This window comes from Dasypus novemcinctus, chromosome 9 (genome assembly GCF_030445035.2).
Source record: "Dasypus novemcinctus isolate mDasNov1 chromosome 9, mDasNov1.1.hap2, whole genome shotgun sequence".
In the NCBI taxonomy this organism is placed as follows: Eukaryota; Metazoa; Chordata; class Mammalia; order Cingulata; family Dasypodidae; genus Dasypus; species Dasypus novemcinctus.
In genome coordinates, this window is record NC_080681.1 from 50696308 (window position 1) to 50720125 (window position 23818).

A 23818-nucleotide genomic window follows, 5' to 3' on the forward strand; every position below is an offset into this window, starting at 1 on the left:
CTAGTTCATTGATCATATTATTCAAGTGCTCTATTTCTTTATTAATCTCCTGTCTGGATGTTCTGTCTATTGATGAAAGTGGTGTATTAAAGTCTCCAACTATTATTGTAGAGGTGTCTATTTCTCGCTTTAGTTTTGCCAGTGTTTTCCTCATGTATTTTAGGGCACTATGTTTAGGTGCATCAATATTTATGATTATCATCTTTTCTTGGTGGATTGCCCCCTTTCTTAATAGTTAATGTCCTTCTTTGTCTCTTTTGTTTTTTCTGGAATGATGGAAATGTTTTTTAATTTTTAAACACTTTTTTTTTATTAAAGTTAATAGAGCACAAAGAATATTACATTAAAAAATATAAGAGGTTCCCATTTAACCCACTCCCCACCCCCTACCCCATCATTTTTATAAATTATACTTTTTGAAGATATATACATCTCAAAAATGTTACATTAAAAAATATGAGGTTCCTGTACCCCCCACATCCCCATCCCACTCCTCCCACCTTCTTTGTCTCTTATAACAACTTTTCACTTGTTCTCTTCATTCACTTCATTTACTTCATTGTCCATTAACATTCATTGTTATTACTGTAAAGGTAAGACTTCAGCTGTTTTGTCCTTTGATTTTTATGTGAAAGAACATCAAACTGATCCCAAAGCAAACGTAAGAAAAGAAATAACAGAGGCTAGGACACAGTTAAAGTCTGTTTTGTCTGATATTAGTATAGCTAATATACCTCAGCTCCTTTTTGGTTACCTTTGGCATGGGATATCTCTTGCCATCTTTTCATGTTCTACCTATGTGTGTCTTTGAGTCTAAATTACATCTCCTATAAACATCATATAATTGATTCGTGCTTTTTAATCCATTCTGCAAATCTGTGTCTTTTGGGGTTTTTAAACCATTAACCTTCAGTGTTATTACTCTGAAGCAGGAGTTGCTTCAGCCATTTTGTCCTTTGGTTTTTATATGTCATATCTTTTTTTTTTTTTTAAGATTTATTTATTTATTTTTATTTCTTTACCACCACCCCCTCCCACCCCAGATGTTTCTCTCTTCTGTCTGCTCATTGTTAGCTCACCTTTTCCAGGAGGCACTGGGAACTGAACCTATGACCTCCCCCATGAGAGGCAAGTGCCCAACAACTGTGCCACAGTTGCTCTCATGGGCTCTAGCATCTGCTGACTTGTGGCATCTGCTCATTGCCACGGTGTGGCATACTGTTCTGTTTTTTTTGGCGGGGGTGGTGTCTAGCTCATTGCTGCAGCATCTAGTTCTTTAGCGGTGGGAACGGCATCTTCTTGTCTTTTAGGAGGCACTGGAACCTGAACCCAGGACCTTCCGTGTGGTAGGTGGGTACCCGACTGGTTGAGCAACATCCATTTCTCTGTCATATCTTTTTTGTTTTTCATCTTTTCTTTTATTGCTGCCTCCTTTTCTGTGTAGTTGATCTTTTGTGATATATCTGACTGGTTCCTTTCTCATTTCTGTTTCTGTATAGTTTAGAAATAATTTCTTTGTGGTTGCCCTTGGGTTTATATTACCCATAGTACATCTATAACTTACTAATTTGAAAAGATAACTTAGCTTTAATAGCATACACATTATCTGCATATGTTTTAGTTTACTAAGTGCTGCCAAAGCAATATACCAGAAATGAGTTGGCTTTTACAATCGAATTTTTTAGTTTAAGAGTTCTGAGGCCATGAAAGTGTCCAAATCAAAGCATCATCAGATATTTTTTCTCGTTGAACCATAGCTGTGGGTCATCAGGAATATGGTGGCGTCTGCTTTTCTCTCCCCTCTCCTTCAAGCCTCATTGTCTTTGCCTCTGGCTAAAGTGGCATCTTCGGTTTCTGGGGCCTTCTCTTTCAGCTTCTGGGTTACTCTCTGTCTCTGCAGCTTTTCTCTGTATCTGTGGCTTTTATTCCTCCATTTATAAAGGACTCCAGTAATAGGATTAAGACTCACCCTGGTCACACAATCTAATTGAAGGCTTAAACTGAAGTAATTTAATCAAAACATCTTACCTCCAATAGGTTACATGCATAGGAATGGATTAGCTTAAGAATAGAATTTTCTGGGGTGCACAAAAGATTCAAACCACAGCTCCAATCTCCCTCGTTTTCTCCCTCTTTATGTTGTTTTTGTCCCACTTTTCTACTTTATATTTTATATGTCCATTATCAGGAAATAGTTCTTTTACTTGTTCAATTGTATTCTCAGTGTTATAGGAATTTAGAGAAGAGTTGTATATTGAAGATACAGTACTACGGGTTTTGCATTTACCCTTTTAGTTACCCTTACTGAAGATCTTCCTTTCTTCACACCACTCCAAGCCACTCTGCTGTCTTTTACTTTCAACCTGTAGAACTCCCATTAGTAATTCTTATAGGGCAAGCAAGTCTTTTGTTGACGTACTTTCTCAGTTTCTGTTTATCTGGGAATATTTTAAATTCTCCCTCATTTTTGAAGGACAGTTTCTCTGGATAAAGAATTTTTTGGTGGTAGTTTTTCTCTTTCCATGCCTGTTTTAGTTAGCTAAAAGCTGCTGGAACAACATACCAGAAATGATTTGGCTTTTTAAAATTTTTTTTAAGTTTTTTAATTTTTTAGGAGGTACTGGGGATTGAACCTAGGACCTTGTTCATGGGAAGCAGGTACTCAATCACTGAGCTACATTTGCTCCCCAGTGAGAGTTAAGTTTTTCATTTGTTTGTTTTTAGGAGGTACCGGGGGGATGAGCCCAAGATCTTATACATGGGAAGCAGGTGCTCAACCACTTCAGCTACATCCACGCCCCAGTTTGACTTTTATAATGGGAATTTATTAGTTTAAAAACTTAACTGTTCTCAGGCTGTGAAAATTTCTAAATCAAAACATCATCAGAGATGCTGTCCCACCAAATATTGGCTGCTAGAGGTCCTGGACTCCTCTTTAAGATAGCAAGGCACATGGAGCCTTCTGCTTCTCTTCCAGGTCTTGTTGCTTCAGTTTCTTGTTACTCTGCCTGTTGTTCCTTTCTGAGCTCCTGGGTTCCTTCTCTTCATCTCTGTATCTTTTTCTCCGTGTGTCTCTGTTTTCAACCCTCCATTTATAAAGGACTTCTGCATGAGAACCAAGGCCTACCTCACTGCAGTAATCCAGTCAAAAGGCCCACAACTGAATTCAGTCCAATTAAATGGTCCTACTCCCACAGGAATGGGTTAACTTCAAGAGCATGATCTTTTCTGGGATCCACAGAAATCTTTATCTCTCATAGTACCTTAAATATATCTTACCTCTGATAACAAATTGCACTTAGTCTTATTGAGGACCCCTTGTACGTAATGAATTTCTTTTCTCTTCCCCCTTTCAGAATTCTCTCTCTATCTTTGGCATTTGACATTCTGATTAGTATGCATCTTGGAGTAGGTCTATTAGGATTTCTTCTGTTTGGGGTACATTGTGCTTCTTAGATATGTATATTTATGTCTTTCATAAGAGTTGGGATATTTTTTACCATTATTTCCTCAAATGTTTTTTCTGCCCCTTTTCCCTACTCTTCTTCTGGGACACCCATGATGTGTATATTTGTGCACCTTGTGTTGTCACCCAAATTTCTTTTCAATTTTTTCCTTCTTTTTTCTATATGTTTTTCTGCCTGTATAATTTCAATTGTCCTGTCTTCTAGTTCACTGATTCTTTCTTCTGCCAGTTCAATTCTGTTGTTATGTGTCTCTAGTGTATTTTAAATCTCTACTATTGAGCCTTTCATTCCCATAATTACTGTTAGGTTTCTGTTTATAAATTTTCCATATTCAGACATTGTCTTCTTAATATTCTTTATCTCTTCATGCATTCATCTCTTTGAAATTCATTTAGGAGGTTTGTTTGAACTTCTTTGATTAGTAGTTCCAATTTCTGTGTCTTCTCTGAAGTTTTAATTTGTCCCCTTAAACTGAGCCATATCTTCCTCTTTCTTTGTATGGCTTCTAATTTTTTGCTGATGTTTGGACATCGTTATCTTGATTTAACTCTGAAGGTCAGTTCCTCTCTCTTGTCTTGGGTTTATAGTTAATTGACTTTATATTAAGGCTCTTCTTTGATTTTTTGGTCAACTTATTCCAGACTTTTAGAGTAGTCTATCTTTAACTGTTCAGATTTTTTTTCTTAGTTCTTTTTCTTCTGATTCTTGCCCTGCTTTTGTAGATTATTTATTACATATTTTTTGAATCAGCAGTTTTGGAGTCCTTCTCCAGTCTCTCTTGTCCTTCAAAATTCTAAGCAAGTTGAATCTGTCCTTTTATTAGATGATTCTGTGGGAAAACTTTTCCCTCTTTTACATTGTCGTATTGATGATATCACCTCCACAAGAACCCCAGGAGACCAGCATTGTATATTTTCACATTGGTTTCAGAGGCTACTAGAGATCATTCTAGTTGCCTCATCACTAAATACTAAAAATATATAAATATAATAGGCTTAATGTCTCTTGAATGCTTATTTAGCAAACCCATTATGTACCTTTTAGTTCATTTAATACTATGCTAATATATTTGTAACATTGCCTTAGTCATTATTCCCTGGTTGTTCTTTTGAAAATGTATCTTGTTTCCTCCTTCATGTTCCTATCTATATTAATAGATGTGATTTAATGCTAGTATGAGTGTCCACAAATTTAAATATGTGCATAGCCTTGAGATCAGACAACTTTAAATTTATTTTAATGGTTTTTTTTGGTGTGTGTCTAGGTTTTAAACTATGAGTCTTTGGTGGCAGTTTAAAGATATTTCTTGATCTATGACAAAATTTAAATTGGTAGTCTTCACTAGATACACATGGACATTTTTATTTTTAAAACTATTCTGGTCTTATATGTCACATCATTATATTAAAAGGCTTGTCATGTTTCCTCAGGTCGCCAGCCGAGTGCAGAAGTATTTCATAAAGCTGACTAAAGCTGGCATTCCAGTCCCAGGCAGAACACCAAATTTATATATGTACTCCAAAAAGGTAAAAAGAAATAGATGAAGGTAAAGCTTAGATCTTGGATTAAAATCATCAAAGTCAGAATTGGTATGTGAAAATATAGACATTTGTCAGAAAGCGTTCAGTTTTTTATTTGAAATTTTGTTTACTCCAAGCATTTCGTTAAATTGAGCACAGATGCAGGGGTAGAATTCTATTATTGGTACTCAGTGAAATTCAGTGAGCTATAATGATGATTATTCATTATCTTCTTAAGAATAGGTTAGTTTATAGGAATGAGTGCTATTTGAAAGGTTTGAGATTGAATGTATATCAGAAAGGCAGTTGTTATACTTTTTAGGATGTTTAACTGTTTAATAAACACATTCAATTTCTATTTTGTAGATGATACATAAATCCAAAATAGTAATGTTTCTTAAGATATTTTATTTAATTCTCCCTGCAATTCTTGAAATATAGTTAGTATTATCACCTTTACTATACTGTTAATAGTATGAATAGTTAGCTGATATTCCTACTATTGATTGCTCTGTGCCAGGTATTGCTCTATCATCTCTTTATAGATCAGAAAACAGGGGCTTAAGGTATATTGAGTAAGTTGTCTAGTCTGTATCATATTATATAGCCATATTATATAGCTCTAATAGCAAAAAATAAAGGCCTATAGTTGTCCTCCTTTCATTTCTTTAAAAAGTACCCTGGTTCTGCTGTGTATCCCCACTGCTACCACCGGTCACATAAAGAGAAAAGCTAAGAGTACATTAAGTCCATTACTCTTCCTTACTGAAGCTGTTTTACGCAACTTTTCATTAAGAATATTGTCTGTACAGCACCATATTTTCCATGTGTTTTTCTTTTTTCCAAATTTTGGAGGCTTGTTTTAATTTGCCAGTTGTTTTAAACATTTTGTTTGTTTGTTCAAATACAGCATTACCTATCTTAGCTATGTAGAGTTCAGCCTGTAACTTTCAAGTCTTGGAACTTTGATAACCAATCTTCAATTTAACAACTCTAATTTTCATGGTTAATTTCTAATTTTTTAATAGATGTGTTATATACCTTATAATTTCATAGCTAAAATGGAAATGATGCTAACAAATGGAATACTAAAGAAATCCAAATGTGTTCTATCCTTTGGGTGTACTGTATTTTAAGTTAACTGACATTTGGCTATGAAAATCTTCCTTGCTATATTTAGAGTCTGAATTTTGGAACAGGTGAAATGATTATTCTCCATGTAGCTGAGGTCAGTGTTTGTGTCTTTGCTAACAATCAAGAGAGACCATCTGCATAGTGGTTTAGAGTGAGCTTGATACCACGCAGACCTCATTTGCAATCCTGGCTCTACTACTGTCTACCTGTAACATCCTGAACAAGAAACTTAACCTTAATATGCCTCGCTTCCTCCAACTTTAAGATGGACATAACAACTACTATATATGAATATTGTGAGAATTAAATGACATTGAGTTTTTTACGTTGGGACTTGAAAGTTGGTGACTAGCAAGTAGGCACAGTGGTCATATCTATCAGTGCTATGTTGTAGCTGTTGTGTGGAGATAATAAGATGCATAAAAAAGTTGCAGAATGTGAAAGATTATTTGATGAAAATTAGTAAAGACATGACATTTTTTAAAGCATCTTTGGGGTTAATTGAAGTCTGGTGAGGATATTGATGTTCCTAAATAGCAGCCTTGTTGTGAATGAGGCATTGCTGTCTTTTGAGAGGCCAGGTGACTATGAAGTTCCTTCCGGAGGGCTCATACCATGAGGTTAATTTTGAAAAACTGGCGATGAAATTCATCCAGAAAAAGCCCTTCATTTTACAGACTTGGAAAGGAAACATGCACATGTGATCTCTTGGGTTTTTCTTTAAGATTTGTTTTTATTTATTTATCCCCCCCTTGTGGCTTGCTTGCTTTCTGCTCTCTGTGTCCATTTGCTACCTGTTCTTCTGTGTCTGCTTGTCTCCCTTTGTTGCGTCATTTTGCTGTGTCAGCTCTCCGTGGCTGCAGGCGGTCCGCTCTCAGTGGGCGCAGGCCGTCTGCTCTCCACAGGCATGGGTGCGGGTGCGGGCCAGCTTGCCTTCACAAGGAGGCCCTGGGAAACAAACCCAGGGCCTCCCATATGGTAGAGGGGAGCCCAATTGGTTGAGCCACATCTGCTTCCCCCATGATCTGTTTTTATTAAGACACTGATTTTAATTTTGTAAATAGATAATGAAACAACCTAACACAGATTAATGTAGATAAAATTAATTGCTTTTCTGTTAACACTACCATAGAGTCACAAGCTATTAACAGTTTGCTAAAGGTGAGAACCTAGTAAATGCAATGCCACTTTAAAATTCTAGTTTGGGCGGCAGACTTGGCCCAGTGGTTAGGGTGTCCATCTACCACATGGGAGGTCTGCGGTTCAAACCCTGGACCCCCTTGACCCGTGTGCAGTTGGCCCATGCGCAGTGCTGATACGCGCAAGGAGTGCCGTGCCACGCAGGGGTGTCCCCCGCATAGGGGAGCCTCACGTGCAAGGAGTGCGCCCCGTAAGGAGAGCTACACAGTGCGAAAGAAAGAGCAGCCTGCTCAGGAATGGTGCCACACACACAGAGAGCTGACCCAACAGGATGATGCAACAAAAAAAGAAAACACAGATTCCCGTGCCGCTGACAACAACAGAAGCGGACAAAGAAGACTCAGCAAATAGACATAGAGAACAGACAACTGGGGTGGGGGTGGAAGGGGAGAGAAATAAATTTTAAAAAAAATTCTGGTTTGAATAAATTGAGATGTGTGTAAGGGAAAAATAAATAAATGACATTGGCATAGAAAGAACAGTGAGTTAATTTATGATATTTTCAGACATTCCATTGTATTGTGCAAATTTTACCTGATTATTAGATTTGCAGGAAGTATCCTATTTTTGGTTTTGATTCTAATGATTTTCCACTGTCCCAATTAAAATTTTGTTTCCTCAGTCTTCAACAAGCAGACGACAGCATCCCCTTAATAAGCATCTCTTTAAACCTTCCACTTTCATGACATCCCACGAACCTCCAGTGTATATGGATGAAGATGATGACCGAACCTGTTTTCATAGCCACATGAATACAGCTATCGAGGAGGCATCAGTAAGTGATGTTTAGTTATTAGATAGGCCAGGGTACAGAAGAGAATATCAGAATTTTCTAATTGTTCCTATTTTTCAGAGACCATTGGTTTCTTCTCTTTTAATTAATAATCACATTTATAGTTTTTAAAAAATAATGTGCTTTAAATACATATATGTATGTTTTTTTGTTTTTTTTTAAGGAGGTACTAGGGATTGAATCCAGGAGTTTGTACATGAAAGCAGGCATTCAACCCTGAGCTACATCCACTCCCCAGTGAGAGTTGTTTTTTTTGTTTATTTGTTTTGTTTTTAGGTGGTACCAGGGATCGAACCTGGGACCTCATACATGAGAAGCAGATGCTCAACCCTTAGAGCTACATCTGCTTCCTTTTAAATATTTTTATAAAGAAATTTTCAAACATGAAAGTAGAGAAAATAGTATAATGAATCCACATGCACCCATCATCGTGTTTCAACAATTATCAATCTTATTTCATCTATACTACCTTTTCACCCCAATTACCCCCCATCCCTCATACACACACACAGATTATTTCATTATTTTGAAGTATATCCCAGACATTATATCACTTTGTCCTTTAATATTTCAACATGTATATCTGATAACCACAGTATCATTATCCTGTCTAGAAAAATGTAATTTTTTCGGGTAATTCTGTTTATGATCAAATATATAGTGTTCACATTTCCCTGACTGTCGTATAATTTTTCTTTTCTCAATTTGTTTGGAATTGGATCCAGATAAAGTCCATACATTGCAGTTGGTTCTCCTTGTCTCTGTTTCTATCTCCTCTGTCTCCTTTTTACCTTCTCACAATTTTTTTCTTGATGTAACACTGTGTCATTTGTCCTGTAGAATTTACACCACAGTGTAGATTTTACTGGTCCCATCTCCTTTTGGTGTCATTTAACCTCTTCCTCTGTTCCCTGAAATTCCTGAAAATTGATAGTAGGTCTAGGAAAGATGGTGTTCAGATTTGTTTATTAGGGTGGGCAGGACTATTTCATGTGCACTTTCATCAGTCTGATTGTCTCTGTGTATTTTTGATATAGCATCCATTATTATTGCCTATGTGCATTAATTCTGTGGGTGTTAAACAACATAATTTCTAATTCTTTCATTTCTTCTTCATTTATCTGATCGAATATGCTATGTAGGAGAACCCCCTTATCAACTATTTGGTTACCGTAAGGTTCCAAAAACCTGTCTAGAAAAGGCAGGATACATGCTTGATTCTTCCCTTTATTTTCATTAAAAAGAAAAAAAAAAAAAAGAATTCTCTAGTATCCTTCAAAGATAGCCAGTGAAGTTTTTAGTTTGTATTTTTATATTCTTAAGAACTATTGGACTTAAATATAATTAATGCATTTCAAGCCACTGATGCTATTGTCTTCGTTAGAGCTCAGATTGGCCCATCTTTGGCCAGTTGAAGCCTATGCAAATTGGTTTCTCAGTTCTTTTGACAAAATGGCAGTAGTTTTTGATCGGTTCCTTGCTGTTTGGCAGAACAAGGAAAATCCTGCCTCAGGCCTAGAATCACCCGTAAGTCCTATGAATGGGAAGTATTAATGGAGACTATATCTTGACTCAAGGAATGCTGCCTAATACTGTTGATCATTGTTACTAGGCCTTTTTAGTAGACAGAGCAAGGGAATGTATTTTGGTTTAAAAGACATTATAAGTTCATATTTTTATATCAAATTCAAGTTAAGCACTATTGGGTTTTTATTTAACCTTGTTGTTCTTAAATCTGTATCTCCTTTTTCCTATGCTGCAAATTCCAGTGCCAAAGAAATAATGCGTTCATTGTCTTACACTGCTCACAGTAGTCTCAGAATATAATACGAACACTGCCATCAACAATATGATTATGGGGGGAAAAATTTATATATATTTTTGCAGTTCTTTTTTGCCTTAGGATATATATATCTTCCTACAAGTGTAAAGTAATTTATACTTGTTTTGTTTTGTTTTTAAGTACAATTGGAATAATCCTCTGTATTGTCACCAATTTGATACTAATTTAGGTTAATTCATTTAGTTTTACTTTCTACTTATAGGGATTCTTCTTTATTTTTGTTAACTTTTTAAAATCATTTTACTACTATTCCTGAACTCATTTTCTTAATACTTAACATAATTCTGATTCCTTGCTTAAAGGATATAAAGCAAATAAAAGTAAGCTTTCCTTTTTTCTATTTCTATACCAATCAAATACAGATATATACTTTTGTTTCAAATGTCTTCAATAAAATAAACTGTAGTCTTTAGAAATTTTTTTCTTTTTAATCTTGTCTTTAGAAAAATGGCTAAATAGTACCAGCCATATCTTAAAGATATGGCACTAATGTGTCCTTTTGTAGTTTGTGACTATTAGAATTATCCATTGGAAAAATATTTCTTGAACACATACATCAGGTTCTGCTGGGAGACCAAAAAAAACAGCTGTGAAAAAAATATGTGCGATCTTTGCTTTCAGGAATTTTAGTCTAATGGGAAGAGATAAATATGCAATTACACAAAAAAATTACAAATTTTGAAAGTGCTTCAAAGGGAAAAAAATGGGTCTTATGATTTAAGAGGCACTTAAATTGAAAGCTTATGGGGAAGACCTCTGAGGAAGTGATTAGTCTCACCCTTGAGGGAGATGAGGAGTGATGAGGAGTGATGGTGGGGTATTTAAAAGAAGTTAATTTTGACAAAATTAGCAAAATAGAGTTTGATTTAACTTTTCTTAATCTTCGCGACACTGACCATATTTTATAATATGCTTAAAATGGAAATGAATAATCTTTAAGTCTGGGAAGTCAACGTGGCTCAACTGATAGAGTGTCCATCTACCGTATGGAGGGTCCAGGATTCGATCCCCAGGACCTTCTAACCTGTGTGGGGTGCCCCACGCACAGGAGTGTGCCCTGCAAGGAGAGCCACTCTGTGTGAAAAAAGCGCAGCCTGACCAGGAGTGGCACTGCACACACACAGAACTGATGCAGCAAGATGACACAACAAAAAAGAGACCCAGTTTCCTAGTACTGCTGGATAATATAAACGGACTCGGAAGTGTACACGGCAAATGAACAGAGAGCAGACAATGGGGGAAAAAGGGAGAGAAATAAAATCTTAAAAAAAAATCTCTGAGTATGTGTACTCCCTGCATTTGTTTGAAATGTCTGAAATGGGAACTAGACAACAAATTTGGAAAGGATTTTAGAAAATTTTAAGTAGTGACAAAATTTGTCAGGTTACATATGAGAAGAAAAATTTTATTTTTTAAAGATTTATTTTTTTAGATTTATTTCTCTCCTCTTCCCCGCCCCCCCCCCCAGTTGTCTGCTCTGTGTCCATTTGCTGTGTGTTCTTCTGTGTCTACTTGTATTCTTGTCAGTGGCACCTGGAATCTATGTCTCATTTTGTTGCGTCATCTTGCTGCGTCAGCCCTCCGTGTGCGGCGTCATTCCTGGGCAGGCTGCACTTTTTTTGCACTGGGCGGTTTTTCTTACGGGACGCACTCCTTGCTCGTGGGGCTCCCTTACACAGGGAACCTCTGCGTGGCATGGCACTCCTTGCATGCATCAGCACTGTGAGTGGGCCAGCTCATCACACTGGTCAGGAGGCCCTGGGTTTGAATCCTGGACCTCCCATGTGGTAGATGGACACCCTATGGGTTGGGCCAAATCCGCTTCCTGAGAGAAGGAACATTTAAGGATGTCTCTTAGATTTAGATTTCTACTTTGGGGTTTTGGGTGGGTAGGGGGTTATATAATTAGATATACCTGGGCTCAAATCACTCTGCAACTGATTAACTGTTGATATTGGGAAAGTGTTATAATTTCTATAAGCATCAGTTTCCTTGACATAAAATAAACAATAGTTAATAATACCTAACATGTGGCAGGAGGAATTGGAGGGACAGAAGTTTACTGGTCCAGGATTGGGGTAAATGGAATGTGGGGGTCAGGGAATTGGAGAAATTAGTGACCATGGGATCATTAGATAGAAAAGGAAAGAAATGGATCTGGATGGCAGAGGGCTAGTAGATTGGGAGAATAGGAAGAAGAGTAGTGATTAGCAATTTCAATAAGGTTTAAAAAGCAAATTATTTGAGGTCAGAGCATGAGAGAAGTGGAAAGAAGATTGTAGATAACATCGAAATTTAATATTTTAGAGGTAAAGGAAACACTTAAAATTGAAGGCAAGGTCTAGGATATGGTTATTGTAATGGGGGACCAGGAAGGAATGGAGACAAATGTCATTTCAGTAGACTAGATCTAAAAATGGAGGCTAGGTGCGGCATCTACGAGGATGTTGAAGTTTTCCTGGAGGATGAAGAATGTTCTTGGCAATTTAGGTAGACTAATTTTTTATGTTAGAATTTGGATTACAAAATTGCTAGCCAATTTGTTTAGGATATGGGAGTTTAAAAGTTTTGAATCACAAATGGCCTTTATACCTTGAAAGTCATTTTTTTTAAAGGGCCACTTCAACTTAATATGTTACAGATTTTACCATTCATTCTTTAACAATCTATTCTAAATACTCATCTTTGTAACTCCGTTCATCACCCTGGATATGAGAGGGGGCCATTACCATTAGGAATACAGAAGACAGGTTGATTTCCTTCTTGTTAAGAAGGTGATATGTTTACAGGAGGATGTGTAAAATTTGTTAGATTGGTGAAGAGAAGCTTTCTGCAAATCAGGAAGAAGAAGATTTTAAGGAGTCTCTCAAGGAGCTGTGAACCAGTAGGGATTGGGTTAGATCTGAATTAGTGTGTGACAGATGTGGGAGTCATGTACACCCTGGCACCTGCATTATGAGGCAATCTACTACAATTCACTGTTACTATTACAGTAAAATGTGAACTTTCTCCAAAATTTTAATCTTCAACATTTGTAATAGCTGCAGTTATTTTGAACCCTTAAAGGTGGCATGTTAAAAGTGGAAGATATATTGTCAATAGAAAAAATTTTCTATATCAGTATTTTTAATACCTAGTTCATTTTAATTTTCAAACTAACATTTTTTTTTTCTTTTCAATAGGATGAAGAAAGTATTCCTATTATGTGTAGGAATTTACCTGAATATAAAGAGCTATTACAGTTTAAAAAGTTAAAGAAGCAGAAACTTCAGCAGATGCAAGCTGAAAGTGGCTTTGTGCAACATGTGGGCTTCAAGGTAAATTCTACTTAATCTTACTATTTGTTTAACTTTTGAAAGGATGAAAAGATATTTTTAAGGTGATTTCAGGAGCATTAAACCCCAAAACTCTAAACATACAGGTAAAAGTAAGTTTAACTTGTCCCTTTCATTTATACAAGGTAAGTTGCCACAGTTTCTGATGGCAAGAAGTTTATGATTCAGTAGAAAGAAGATAAATAGACAGACATGTATATATTGAAGTAAAATATGAAATGAGAAATTTCTGTCTAGCTACTTCTCGTTTTGCTGCTGTTCATGAATCAGAAAACGATTTTTTCCCCTTTCAGATTCAGAATTATCATAGCCTCTCAGATATTTTCGAGAGGCTAATTCATTCTGCAAAATTTTGAAATGCCCTTTACGTCACAGACACTTTGTTAAGTACTGGGGGTTCAGCAGTAAACATGATGGACTCAGTCCCTGCCTTTTTACTGCTGCTCATTCTCATGAGGAATTTAGATAAGATAAGTAAAATAATTCATTACGGCTAGAGTGCGTACAAGAGAGTAGTGAAGGTTAAAGCTGTTGAAGTGCCTGGAAACTTTGCTGAGGAGGTTAAACTTAATCCAAAGAGTTTGGGGAACCACTGAAGGATTTTATATAGAGAGTAACATGAAATTTGCATTTGTAAGTAATTACTTAAATTGTTAGTGTCCATAACCTTTAGGGAAGGGAGCGGGTTTAGAAATGGGTAGTTCTTAATCTCTGGCTAATGTATTATTAATTCTTTGAAACAATACTGTACTATTTATGTTAAGTGTGTAATTTTTTGAAAAGTAAATGAAAGGGGAGAAAGATCACTTTGGCCATAGTATAGAGAATGGATTGGAGGAGGCAGTGTGATGACTGGCTAGAGATTTTTTTGGTATTTAGACAAAAGATGAGGATATCCTGAACTTGAGTGGTGTCTGTGGATATAGGTAAACAGGTTTGAGAAACTTAGGCATTAGAATTGACTTGGTAAGATTGGAGGAAGTAATAATGAGATCATAAATTGTAGATTTGATGTGGTGGTGATATAAAGAAATATTATGTCCTCTGACTGATAAACTGAAATTGAAAATAAAATTATTATACCTTTGATTCTTTGGAGCAGCCATTAGCTAGATTATATTAAGTGATTTTCCCTCTTGTTTGTTCAGTGTCTCCGTCAGAAATTTTCTTGACGGCTCTTGTCTTTCAAGAGGAAACTTGCTGCACTTCTCATAATTTTCCTACAGGACCCAGCCATGGCTTGTTTATCAGTCAATTAGCAACTCAAGTTGACCTGATGGTCATAGAAACTAGAAATGAGACTTACTTTTTGTTTCCCAAACTGGACAAAACATAGAGCAGTCCTGCTGAGAAAGAAGTAGTTCTGCCCTTTTTTCATGATGGGTAGAGGTTATGAGAAGCTTCAGTAAGATGAAAATTTCAGAGAGGATTTTGTGGTTGCCTGTGTTTTATGTTGACTATGAGGAACCTATGAAACAGTTCTGTGACATTTGTTTGGTTTTAGCTGTGGTATTAAGGCGGTAGTTCTCAGTCATAGTCACAGTCCATTGGTCTGAAGTATCTTTCAAGTAAATGGTCATTACTAATAAAATGCCCAGCTTTGCAGATGATTTTCTTTAAAAAATTTTAAATATATTAAATCAGATTCAGCACTATGCCTTATAATGTCACTTCCATCCACATTTGTCAATATGTTTTCTTAAGTGGATGAGCTTTGAGTTAGAAATTGTATCCAATTTACAATCATTCTTGTCTTGTACCACTGTACAGCATGTGGTCTATGTGAACATCATGTGTTTCTCGGAAAGAATTAGGGCTGTGGCACAATATGGCTTAATACTTTTTCTCTTTGAATTGTTATAGTGTGATAACTGTGGTATAGAACCTATCCAGGGCATTCGATGGCACTGCCAGGATTGTCCTCCAGATATGTCTTTGGATTTCTGTGACTCTTGTTCAGACTGGTAAGTTTTTCTTCATTGAATGTCTCAAATTTTACAAATAAAGAGCTTTTCAGTCATTTGTGTGTTTTATTTCTGAAACTTCTTAGTATATAAACCACATTTCATAAGTATTAAACTTGGTTGTTCTAGGCAATTAAATAACATTGTTTAATCATTCCACATCTCAAGTAACTTTATGTTAGAGATTTTGATAGATTAATGGATTAAACAGGTAGAGCTTTGCAGAAGTTTTGTATTATGTAAACCAAAATGCTTCCAATGCCATGTAACGATGTATTTGTTGTTTTATTTTGTTCTGTTTTTGCAGCCTACATGAAACAGATATTCACAAGGAAGATCACCAACTAGAACCTATTTATAGGTCAGAAACATTCTTAGACAGAGACTACTGTGTGTCCCAGGGCACCAGTTATAATTACCTTGATCCAAACTACTTTCCAGCAAACAGATGACATGGAAGAGACCATCACTTAACTAGTCTTCTTCAACACATAGCAATGGTATCATTGTTAATTATGTGCTTTGGAAAGATTCTCTGCTTTCCCTAAAATGACACTCACAGCATGACAGCTTCCTGAGTGTTCTCGTCAAGTACAGCTCTGCACAGTTGTGGCTGTAGATCACTGTTGAGTGGCTGAACATTCCTGGTGAGCAAAGGTTTCCCTGGTGAATTTTTCACTACCACCTTAATGCCTTTTTAGGTGGTGATCTCAAATGGGTGAGATGGAACACTCATTAAAGAGAGTAAATTCCAAAGGTTTCAGAGAACTCGGTCGTAAACATAATAATGAGAAGACAAAGTATTTATAAAAAACAGTTTAGTAGCTTTCAGTTTTGTTGTGAAAATAGTTTTCAGCACAGAAACTGACTTCTTTAGACAACGTTTTAACCAATGATGGTGTTTGCTTCTAGGATATACACTTTAAAAGAACTCACTGTCCCAGTCATGGCCATTAATACCCTTAGTAAATTGGAGCTGCTTACCCATATTGATGTCTAATTCCTTTTAACCACAATGAACTGTCCTTATTACCAACAGTGAAGCACTACAGGAGGCAACCGTGGCATTGCTTCCTTAACCAGCTCATGGTGTGTGAATGTTATAAAAGTGTCACTCAGATATATTTTTTAAATGTAATGTTATATAAGATGATCATGTGATGTGTACAAACTATGGTGAAAAGTGCCAGTGGTAGTAACTGTGTAAAGTCTCTAATTCATAACATTAATTCCTTTAAAATACACAGCCTTCTGCCTCTGTATTTGGAGTTGTCAGTGCAACTCATCAAAGAAAACTGCCTAATATAAAAATCATATATATGGTAATAATTTCCCCCTTTTGTAGTCTGCACAAGATCCATAAAAGATTGTATTTTTATTACTATTTAAACAAGTGATTAAATTTAGTCTGCACAGTGAGCAAGAGTTCACATGCATTCTTTTATACTGCTGGATTTTGTTGTGCATCATTTAAAACATTTTGTATGTTTCTTCTTATCTGTGTATACGGTATGTTCTTGAATAATGTTCATTTGTCAGGAGAACTGTGAGAAATAAACTATGTGGATACTGTCTGTTTATATTCTAGAATGTTTGTTGTGACTTCCTTTTGGTTAAATTTTGGATTTTTAACATTTTTTTTACCTATTTTGAAAACAGGAATTGGGTTTTCTTAGGATTTGGTTCACACATTTGTCCTTTATACAGAGTAAGAAATATACTTAATTGTGAAAAGGAGGGTGAAATTGAGAAGCTCTGTAGTAGGTGGTAATAATGTCATTCAGTGTCTGCTGAAACACGAAATTAAACTAGTTTATAAAAAAGAAACATATCATGGTTAAAGAAAAAGGAAATTATTGATATGCAGATTTTATGAAAACTAAACTTAAATTTAAACTTAGTGAAAATAAGTTCCCACATATTTAATTCAAATAGGTGGTTTTTAAAAAATCCCTTTGTTTCCTGAAAATTGTTCTGGACTATAGGAAAAGAACAATATATGTGTTCTAAGACTGATTAAATATAATATATGACCCAATTTTGAGATTCTCTGCTTTTTCCAATTTTAAATCAAGGGAACGTTAATACTAAAATCATACCCTGAATTTTTTAATTGAAAAAAATAATGGAATTTTAAATACAGAAAAATGAGAATTTTAAAGTAATATATTGATTAAAGATTGATTTGATACAATATATAGCTTCAGAAGTAAGGAAACATCCTTAAGTTTTACTTATTACCCTGGAATTATTAGTGGGGAAAAGAGGGGAATCATTTGCATTTTGGGTATTTTTATATTAAATATGTGACTATGCTAGAAGATCTGCTTAAAACCTATAATTTGGCAAGACATTTGCACTTGATGGTAACTTCTGTGCTTCTGTGTTTTCATAGAAATAATGCTGATTAGTTTTGGAGAATCACTCAGATCCATTCTAAAATCCCATAAAGCATGAAATATGCTTTGGAAGAGGACTGTATGTGATATAATTGTTATATGAACAGAATAGACAAAAGAATGCACTTGAATCTGTTTTTTTGGGGCAAAGATTTAAGAATTTTGAGTGACAATGAGGAATAGTTTCTGTTTGAGTAGAGATAATGTTTATTTTTTAGCTCCAAGCAAATAGTTCTTGTGGCTTTAAAAGGCCCTGAATGGTAGTGGTGGTGGTTTTAAAAAAAATTGAGGCTCAGGAATGGGCAGGGTTGCCATTTGTGAGTAGGCCTTCCATCTGCTTACAAAAAAGTATTGATTATAAAAGACAACAGAGACCTACTTGTTTTAAAGCATTGCTTATTAAGTGATAATCAGTAAGTCAGGCATATTTCCTGAAATAATATGCTCAAATTATTTGCTAGGAACTGAAGTTACCTGTTAATGACGTCTAAAACCACTGCTATAAAGTTGGTGCAAAGGAAGTTTCCTTTAGTGTGATGCACTAATAATAGCATATAGTATAATGCTTACTGTGTGCCAAGCAAGCCTACAGTAACTAATTTAATTCTCACAACCCTATGAAACAGGTTCACTTATCATCCTGTTTTCATTTGAGGAAATCCAGGCAGAGAGATTAAATAACTAAATAATTAACACACTTGGTAAAGTGGTGGTGCTTGGATTTTAACCTAGACTGCTCCGGAGTCAGTGTTTACCTCTTTACCTATTTTTCTAGCAAGAATCTTCTCTTTATCAGGGCTGATTAAGATGTTTAGGGGTGGGGATGGACAGGGATTGCTTTTCATTCTTTTTTCCTGGTGGGATCCCTACAGCACAGACCTGAGCACATGTCCAGAATAGAGAAGCCTAACTGTAAATGGGTGAAATGTACTGAAATGTTGTGCAATAGTGAATGAGAAAAGAACACATAAATGTAATTTACATATTCTAATTTGACAGCAAACATGAGGTCATGAGACTTTTGGCAAAGTTGGGACTAAGGCTTGTTTTCTGTCTCAGTAGGATTTGTCCCCCTGCATGTTGGGGACCTCTCACTTAACCTAATAGTGTTCCTTGTCCATTTTTCTTTCTTTCCCCTACTCCCTTTTTGTTAAATTTGTTTTTCAGTTATAAATGTGTGGCATGCTATAAACTGTTTCTTACTGTGGATAACACATTTGAAGGCAACTCTTCTGGGTGTACTAGATGGAATTGGGAGTTTTCCAGATTACCACAAGTAGGTTTTTCCACAAGATTATGGAGGCATTGTCATTGTTTTTATTTCTTATCTTGATGAAAAATATCCTTTTGTTTACATGATCCCAGAAAAAATATATAACCAACTTTTCCCCAAGTTCATGGTAGCCGATAAAATGCATTTTTGAGAGCTTTATCACATTTAGCTCCATCAGATCCAAAGCCATCTATGTCCTCTGTATCTCTAGGGCCTTACTTTTAGTAGATTCTCAATAAATATCTGATGGTTGTATTACCAATTTTGATGAGTTTTTTACTGTAGGTGAGTTTTTTTCTTGAGGATGTTAGGATAAACCACCCATGTTCAAGTTGTATCTGTGAATGTACTGTGTATGGGACCCTTAAAGGGTTTGTCTGAGACCTCCTTTACAAGGCTATGTGAGAACTGAAGCCTTATCTGTAAGTCTTATCTGGAAGGTATGGTTCAACCTTAGGTATCTGAGATGGTTTTGGTCCTCTCTCAAATCCCATTTGCACCATGAATCTCTGCCATGTGTTTAGAGTAATGTAATGGAAAGGGCACTGTAGTGGAAATGCCGGGTTGTAGTCCTAATTATGAAAGCAAAGCATTCAAATATTAACAGAGAACCACTTTTCATTGAGCATTAGGACTAGTAAATGATTTTACATGTACTATAACTTGTTTAGGGGAGAGGATTTGGCCCAGTGGTTAGGGTGTCCGTCTACCACATGGGGGGTCCGTGGTTCAAACCCCGGGCCTCCTTGATCTGTGTGGAGCTGGCCCATGCGCAGTGCTGATGTGCGCAAGGAGTGCCCTGCCACGCAGGGGCGTCCCCTGCGTAGGGGAGCCCCACGTGCAAGCACACCCCCCATAAGGAGAGCTGCCCAGCATGAAAGAAAGTACAGCCTGCCCAAAAATGGTGCCGCACACACGGAGAGCTGACACAACATGATGACACAACAAAAAGAAACATTCCCGTGCCGCTGACAACAACAGAAGCAGACAAGAACACGCAGCAAATAGACACAGAGAACAGAAACGGGGGGGGGGAATAAATCTTTAAAAAAAAACAAAACTTGTTTAATACTCAAAACTCCTCTGCCGTTTTAGATGGATTAATCAAAAAATGCCTTAATGGAACGCGTAAATTTGAGCAGAGGCCTGAATGGAATGAGGGAATTAAACTGTGGATATTCTGTAGGCAAAGGCAGAAGGATAGCAACAGGAAAGGTCCCTGGTCCCTGAGTCAGTAAAGTGCTTGACTTGTTCAGGGAACACGAAGATGGCCAGTATAGATTAAGCCAAATGAGAAAAAGAGTAGTCATTGGTCAGAGAGGGTACAGCCTTTTGAATTAGGTAATGCTTTAAATGTTGGGCACTGTAAATAAATTTAGGTTGTGTATTGATGTCTCCTATGTATAGACAGGGTCTTTTGCTAGACAAAGCCCTCTTCCATCTTTTTCTGTTTTAAAATCCATCCAATGGCTTTGAAGTTGGGATGTAATTTCAGACTATTCAAATCAGTAACATGTGTTTTAGCAGTTCTGTAGAAAACTTGATTCACAAGAGAGCTGACCACTACAGCCATGAAAGCCATGGCTGGGCCCATCTGCCGCCTTGCTGTCTCGTTTCCCTCACCCAGACTCTTAAAGCTGTGGTGGGCATGGGCTGTGTTTGTGTGTATGTGGTGTGTGCTTGAAGAATGTTAATAAATACCTACAAAGAATTACATTTTGTGTTTTCTGGCACAACTGATAATTTTCATTCTGTGCCCCATTTTTTAAATTTGCTTAGATACCCCTTAGTCTTAGAGAGTACGACAACTTGACTGTAATGAAGTATTTGACAACTGTGTGAGTTATAGAAACTTGTTCCTTTTTGGTAATAGAGGTATAATTGTAACCAAAGAAATTTAATTTCTTTTTTAGCAAACACTGACTGTCTTAAGAATGAGTGCTAGAGAAAAAGGAAATATGAAAATTACCATGTATGAAGAATACATTGAGAATTCTCCCTGTAATAACTCAAAACTGATCTGTCACAAAATTAAAACCATATGGACATAAATATCAACTATTGCAGTGTTCGCTTCAAATTCTTTTTGAAATAAGGCTTCAAATGTTTTCCAGAGTGAAGTGAATTACAAATAAATAGAAAAAAATTATCCTGTCTTCCATTTATTTTATTCGTATATACCCATTTCAAGAAAAAAAAGACTAAAAATGCGATCTTTCCCAGAAATAGATCCTTTTCTGCACAACCATTGAAGGAAAAAAAAAAAAAAACCCATGCAAACTGAAACTATGGCATTTTGTTGTGACAGTGGAAGATACAGTTTTTCTGGTAGAATATATAATATGCTGTGATTTGGCAACTGATAGCACAAAAGAAATCCCAAACTTCACTGGCTTGATGCAAGAAAACACAGTTTTACATGTGGACATGATAAGTTCGCAATAATTTGGAAAGGGCCCATATGAAACAAATACAACATAGGAATATGTTAAACACCACTTACTGGCATGTCCCTCCCACTTACATCAGCTTTTTTGTTGTTACAGTATTTTTTAATTGCCTGGCAACGATATTAAGTAAGTATGTGACAATTTGAAATTATAAATAGAAATTGTCCAATTACTGTAGTAATCTCATACTCAAATTATCTTTGGATATCGATAATAATTTATAATTGCTGAAATGCACCACCATACATATATAGACAAGTAGGTTATACACATCTTATCCAGTTTGTTCTGTTAGTCATTATGACAGTATTCCATGTAGCCAGTTTCCTAAAAATGAATAGAGAAACATTACTAATGACTAGTCTAACTGTTGTTACCTTCAATTTCACATCTTTATTTCTAGCAAGTTATACTTGCTTGATGCATTTAAATGGTGCATTTGGCGTTGTCTAGTCAATCCACCTTCTCTGACTCTGAGCCACTAATGAATGATAGTTGAGAAAACAGCCCAGAGGAATATGCTCTGGCCTGCCTTCCATGTTAAGGGCATTCATCAGGGATCAGCACATAAACATTGAGAAAGTAAGGTAAATATGGTGGGGATTAAGGGATGCCAACTCCCTACAACTCCCTACTTGATGAAAGTAGAATCAAACGATCAAACTCTCCAAGTCTTGGGAACATAACTGACACAGACTGGCATTGCACTGCTGTTCACATGCTAACTTAGCTCTGAGGTGCAAAGCATATTGTAGAAAAGGGTTGCGTGCTGTGAGTTCAGATAATTGATTTATGAAGAAAAGGTTTCATAATACCAAAAAACCATGCATGATTTCCAGAAATAGATAAAGCTGGGACGCAAACAGCAATGTCAGGTTTTGGGGGAACACAAAAGGTTTAACTTGAAACACTGTTAAGGAATGAACCTTTAGTATTTTCTTCTGTCTCCATCCCCTTATCATACATGCATTTTTGCCTTCAGAAAATAGTGTCAATTGCTGTGCAGACATGAAGAAAAACTTCCTCTGGTGTTCCCTCTGCATTTATCTGTATTTAAAAGAAAAAAGGAGAGAAAATTAGTCTTAAATATTTGTGAATAACATTTTTATTTTAAAAATAAAAGATTGCTTATAGTTTGCTCTGAAAATATACCCTATAACGTGAGAATATTTGGAATAATCCAGTGTAGGTACCTAGCAAATCTTTGATATATATTTTTTTAATTGGAAAGAATTACAAAAAAGGTGGAAGTGTAAGGCAAAGAGCATTGTAGTAGGAGTAACAATACTGTACCTCTCCAGGCCTCACTTTCCTCTTACATAATATAAAGGGGATGAACTAGGATTTGATAACCTCCAAGTTTAATTTCAGTCCTAATAATCTGTGCTATTTTGAATCTAAGTTCACATTTAATGGGGATGAGACCCCTACCAGACATCAGGATTGTTCAGTTTTGTTTGGTTTTGCCATTTAAGCTAAGCTAGAGGAATAGACATATATTTGAAGATAAAGAAGAGAAAGGGCTTTCCCTAAGGAGGGGACAGCTTGTACAAAGGATTCAAGACCTGAAAACTAGATTTTCCAGGGAACAGTGGGTCATTTGTTGAGGAAAGAGCAAATGCTCCTTGAGTTAGGGGAGGAAGGAGAGGAGGCTGTTAAGACAGTTTGAGATGATGTGTCCTCGGCTTCCAAATTGTCATTGCATTGTTTCCCAAGCAAAGAGGTTGGCCATGGTTGGGCTGAGTCCATATTGACTTAAGCACTATTCATATTTCTCTTACTCCCTTTCTATTCTCAATTTCTCTGGACTTTGTCATCTAGGTAATGGGGAATCTTTGGAGGTTACCAAGCAGGTTAATAACATCAGATGAGTGCAAGATTCGTTCATGGTTGTATGTGGCGAAACCCTGGGAAGCACTAACATCTATGGATACGTGAGGGAAGGAAAGCTGACTAAAGAGAATGGGATTAAGGCCCTGAGATTCAGGACAGGAGAGAACTTGAGATGATTGGTGCACAGTGTCATCTTTCCCAAGTCAAGAAAGGCTGATTCTGGTTGTTGAGTGACTTTAAAGAGGGACGTTAGGGTGGAAATGGTAGTTGGACTCTAGTGGGCAGAGAAGTGAAGGAAAGACAATGAGTTTGGATTGCTTAAGAACAAGAGGAAGACCAGGGATGGGGTGCAACTGGCAGGTGATGGCTAGAATGAAAGGGCTTCATTTATTTTAGCGTATATATATATATATTAATAGATGTAATGGTATATGGTAGTATGTAGTATTCTCTTTGTTTCTAAAAACCTACTTTTAAAAATCTAGTTTTGACCCTTTTCTGCTTGCTAATAGCAATTTTATTGGCCTTCATTGCCTTTATTGGCACTGCTGCCCAACTCCTTTCTCTTACCCCTGAGAGACTGAACATGTGACAGAGGGGATGACAG

At 36.4% G+C, this 23818-nt stretch overlaps 2 protein-coding genes across 46 annotated transcripts in view; one reads left to right on the forward strand and one right to left on the reverse strand.

Annotated features, from left to right (window-relative positions):
- Window positions 1-21077, forward strand: part of ZZZ3 (zinc finger ZZ-type containing 3) — a 113484-nt gene extending 92407 nt beyond the window's left edge. For 44 of the 45 annotated variants that reach the window (XM_058303339.1, XM_071217335.1, XM_004472821.5 and 41 more), the window contains 5 exons: window positions 4898-4993; window positions 7944-8096; window positions 13140-13274; window positions 15156-15256; window positions 15564-16843. In XM_058303339.1, the coding sequence (XP_058159322.1) occupies window positions 4898-4993; window positions 7944-8096; window positions 13140-13274; window positions 15156-15256; window positions 15564-15708 (630 nt within the window). In that variant the 3' untranslated portion in view covers window positions 15709-16843. Of the gene's footprint in view, window positions 1-4897; window positions 4994-7943; window positions 8097-13139; window positions 13275-15155; window positions 15257-15563; window positions 16844-20841 lie in introns of those variants that run through there. The other variant, XM_071217371.1, reaches the window with a different exon arrangement.
- Window positions 21078-23818, reverse strand: part of AK5 (adenylate kinase 5) — a 304060-nt gene continuing 301319 nt past the window's right edge. The window contains exon 14 of the mRNA XM_004472820.3: window positions 21078-22425. Coding sequence (XP_004472877.2) covers window positions 22357-22425 — 69 coding nt within the window. The 3' untranslated portion in view covers window positions 21078-22356. The remainder of the gene's footprint in view (window positions 22426-23818) is intronic.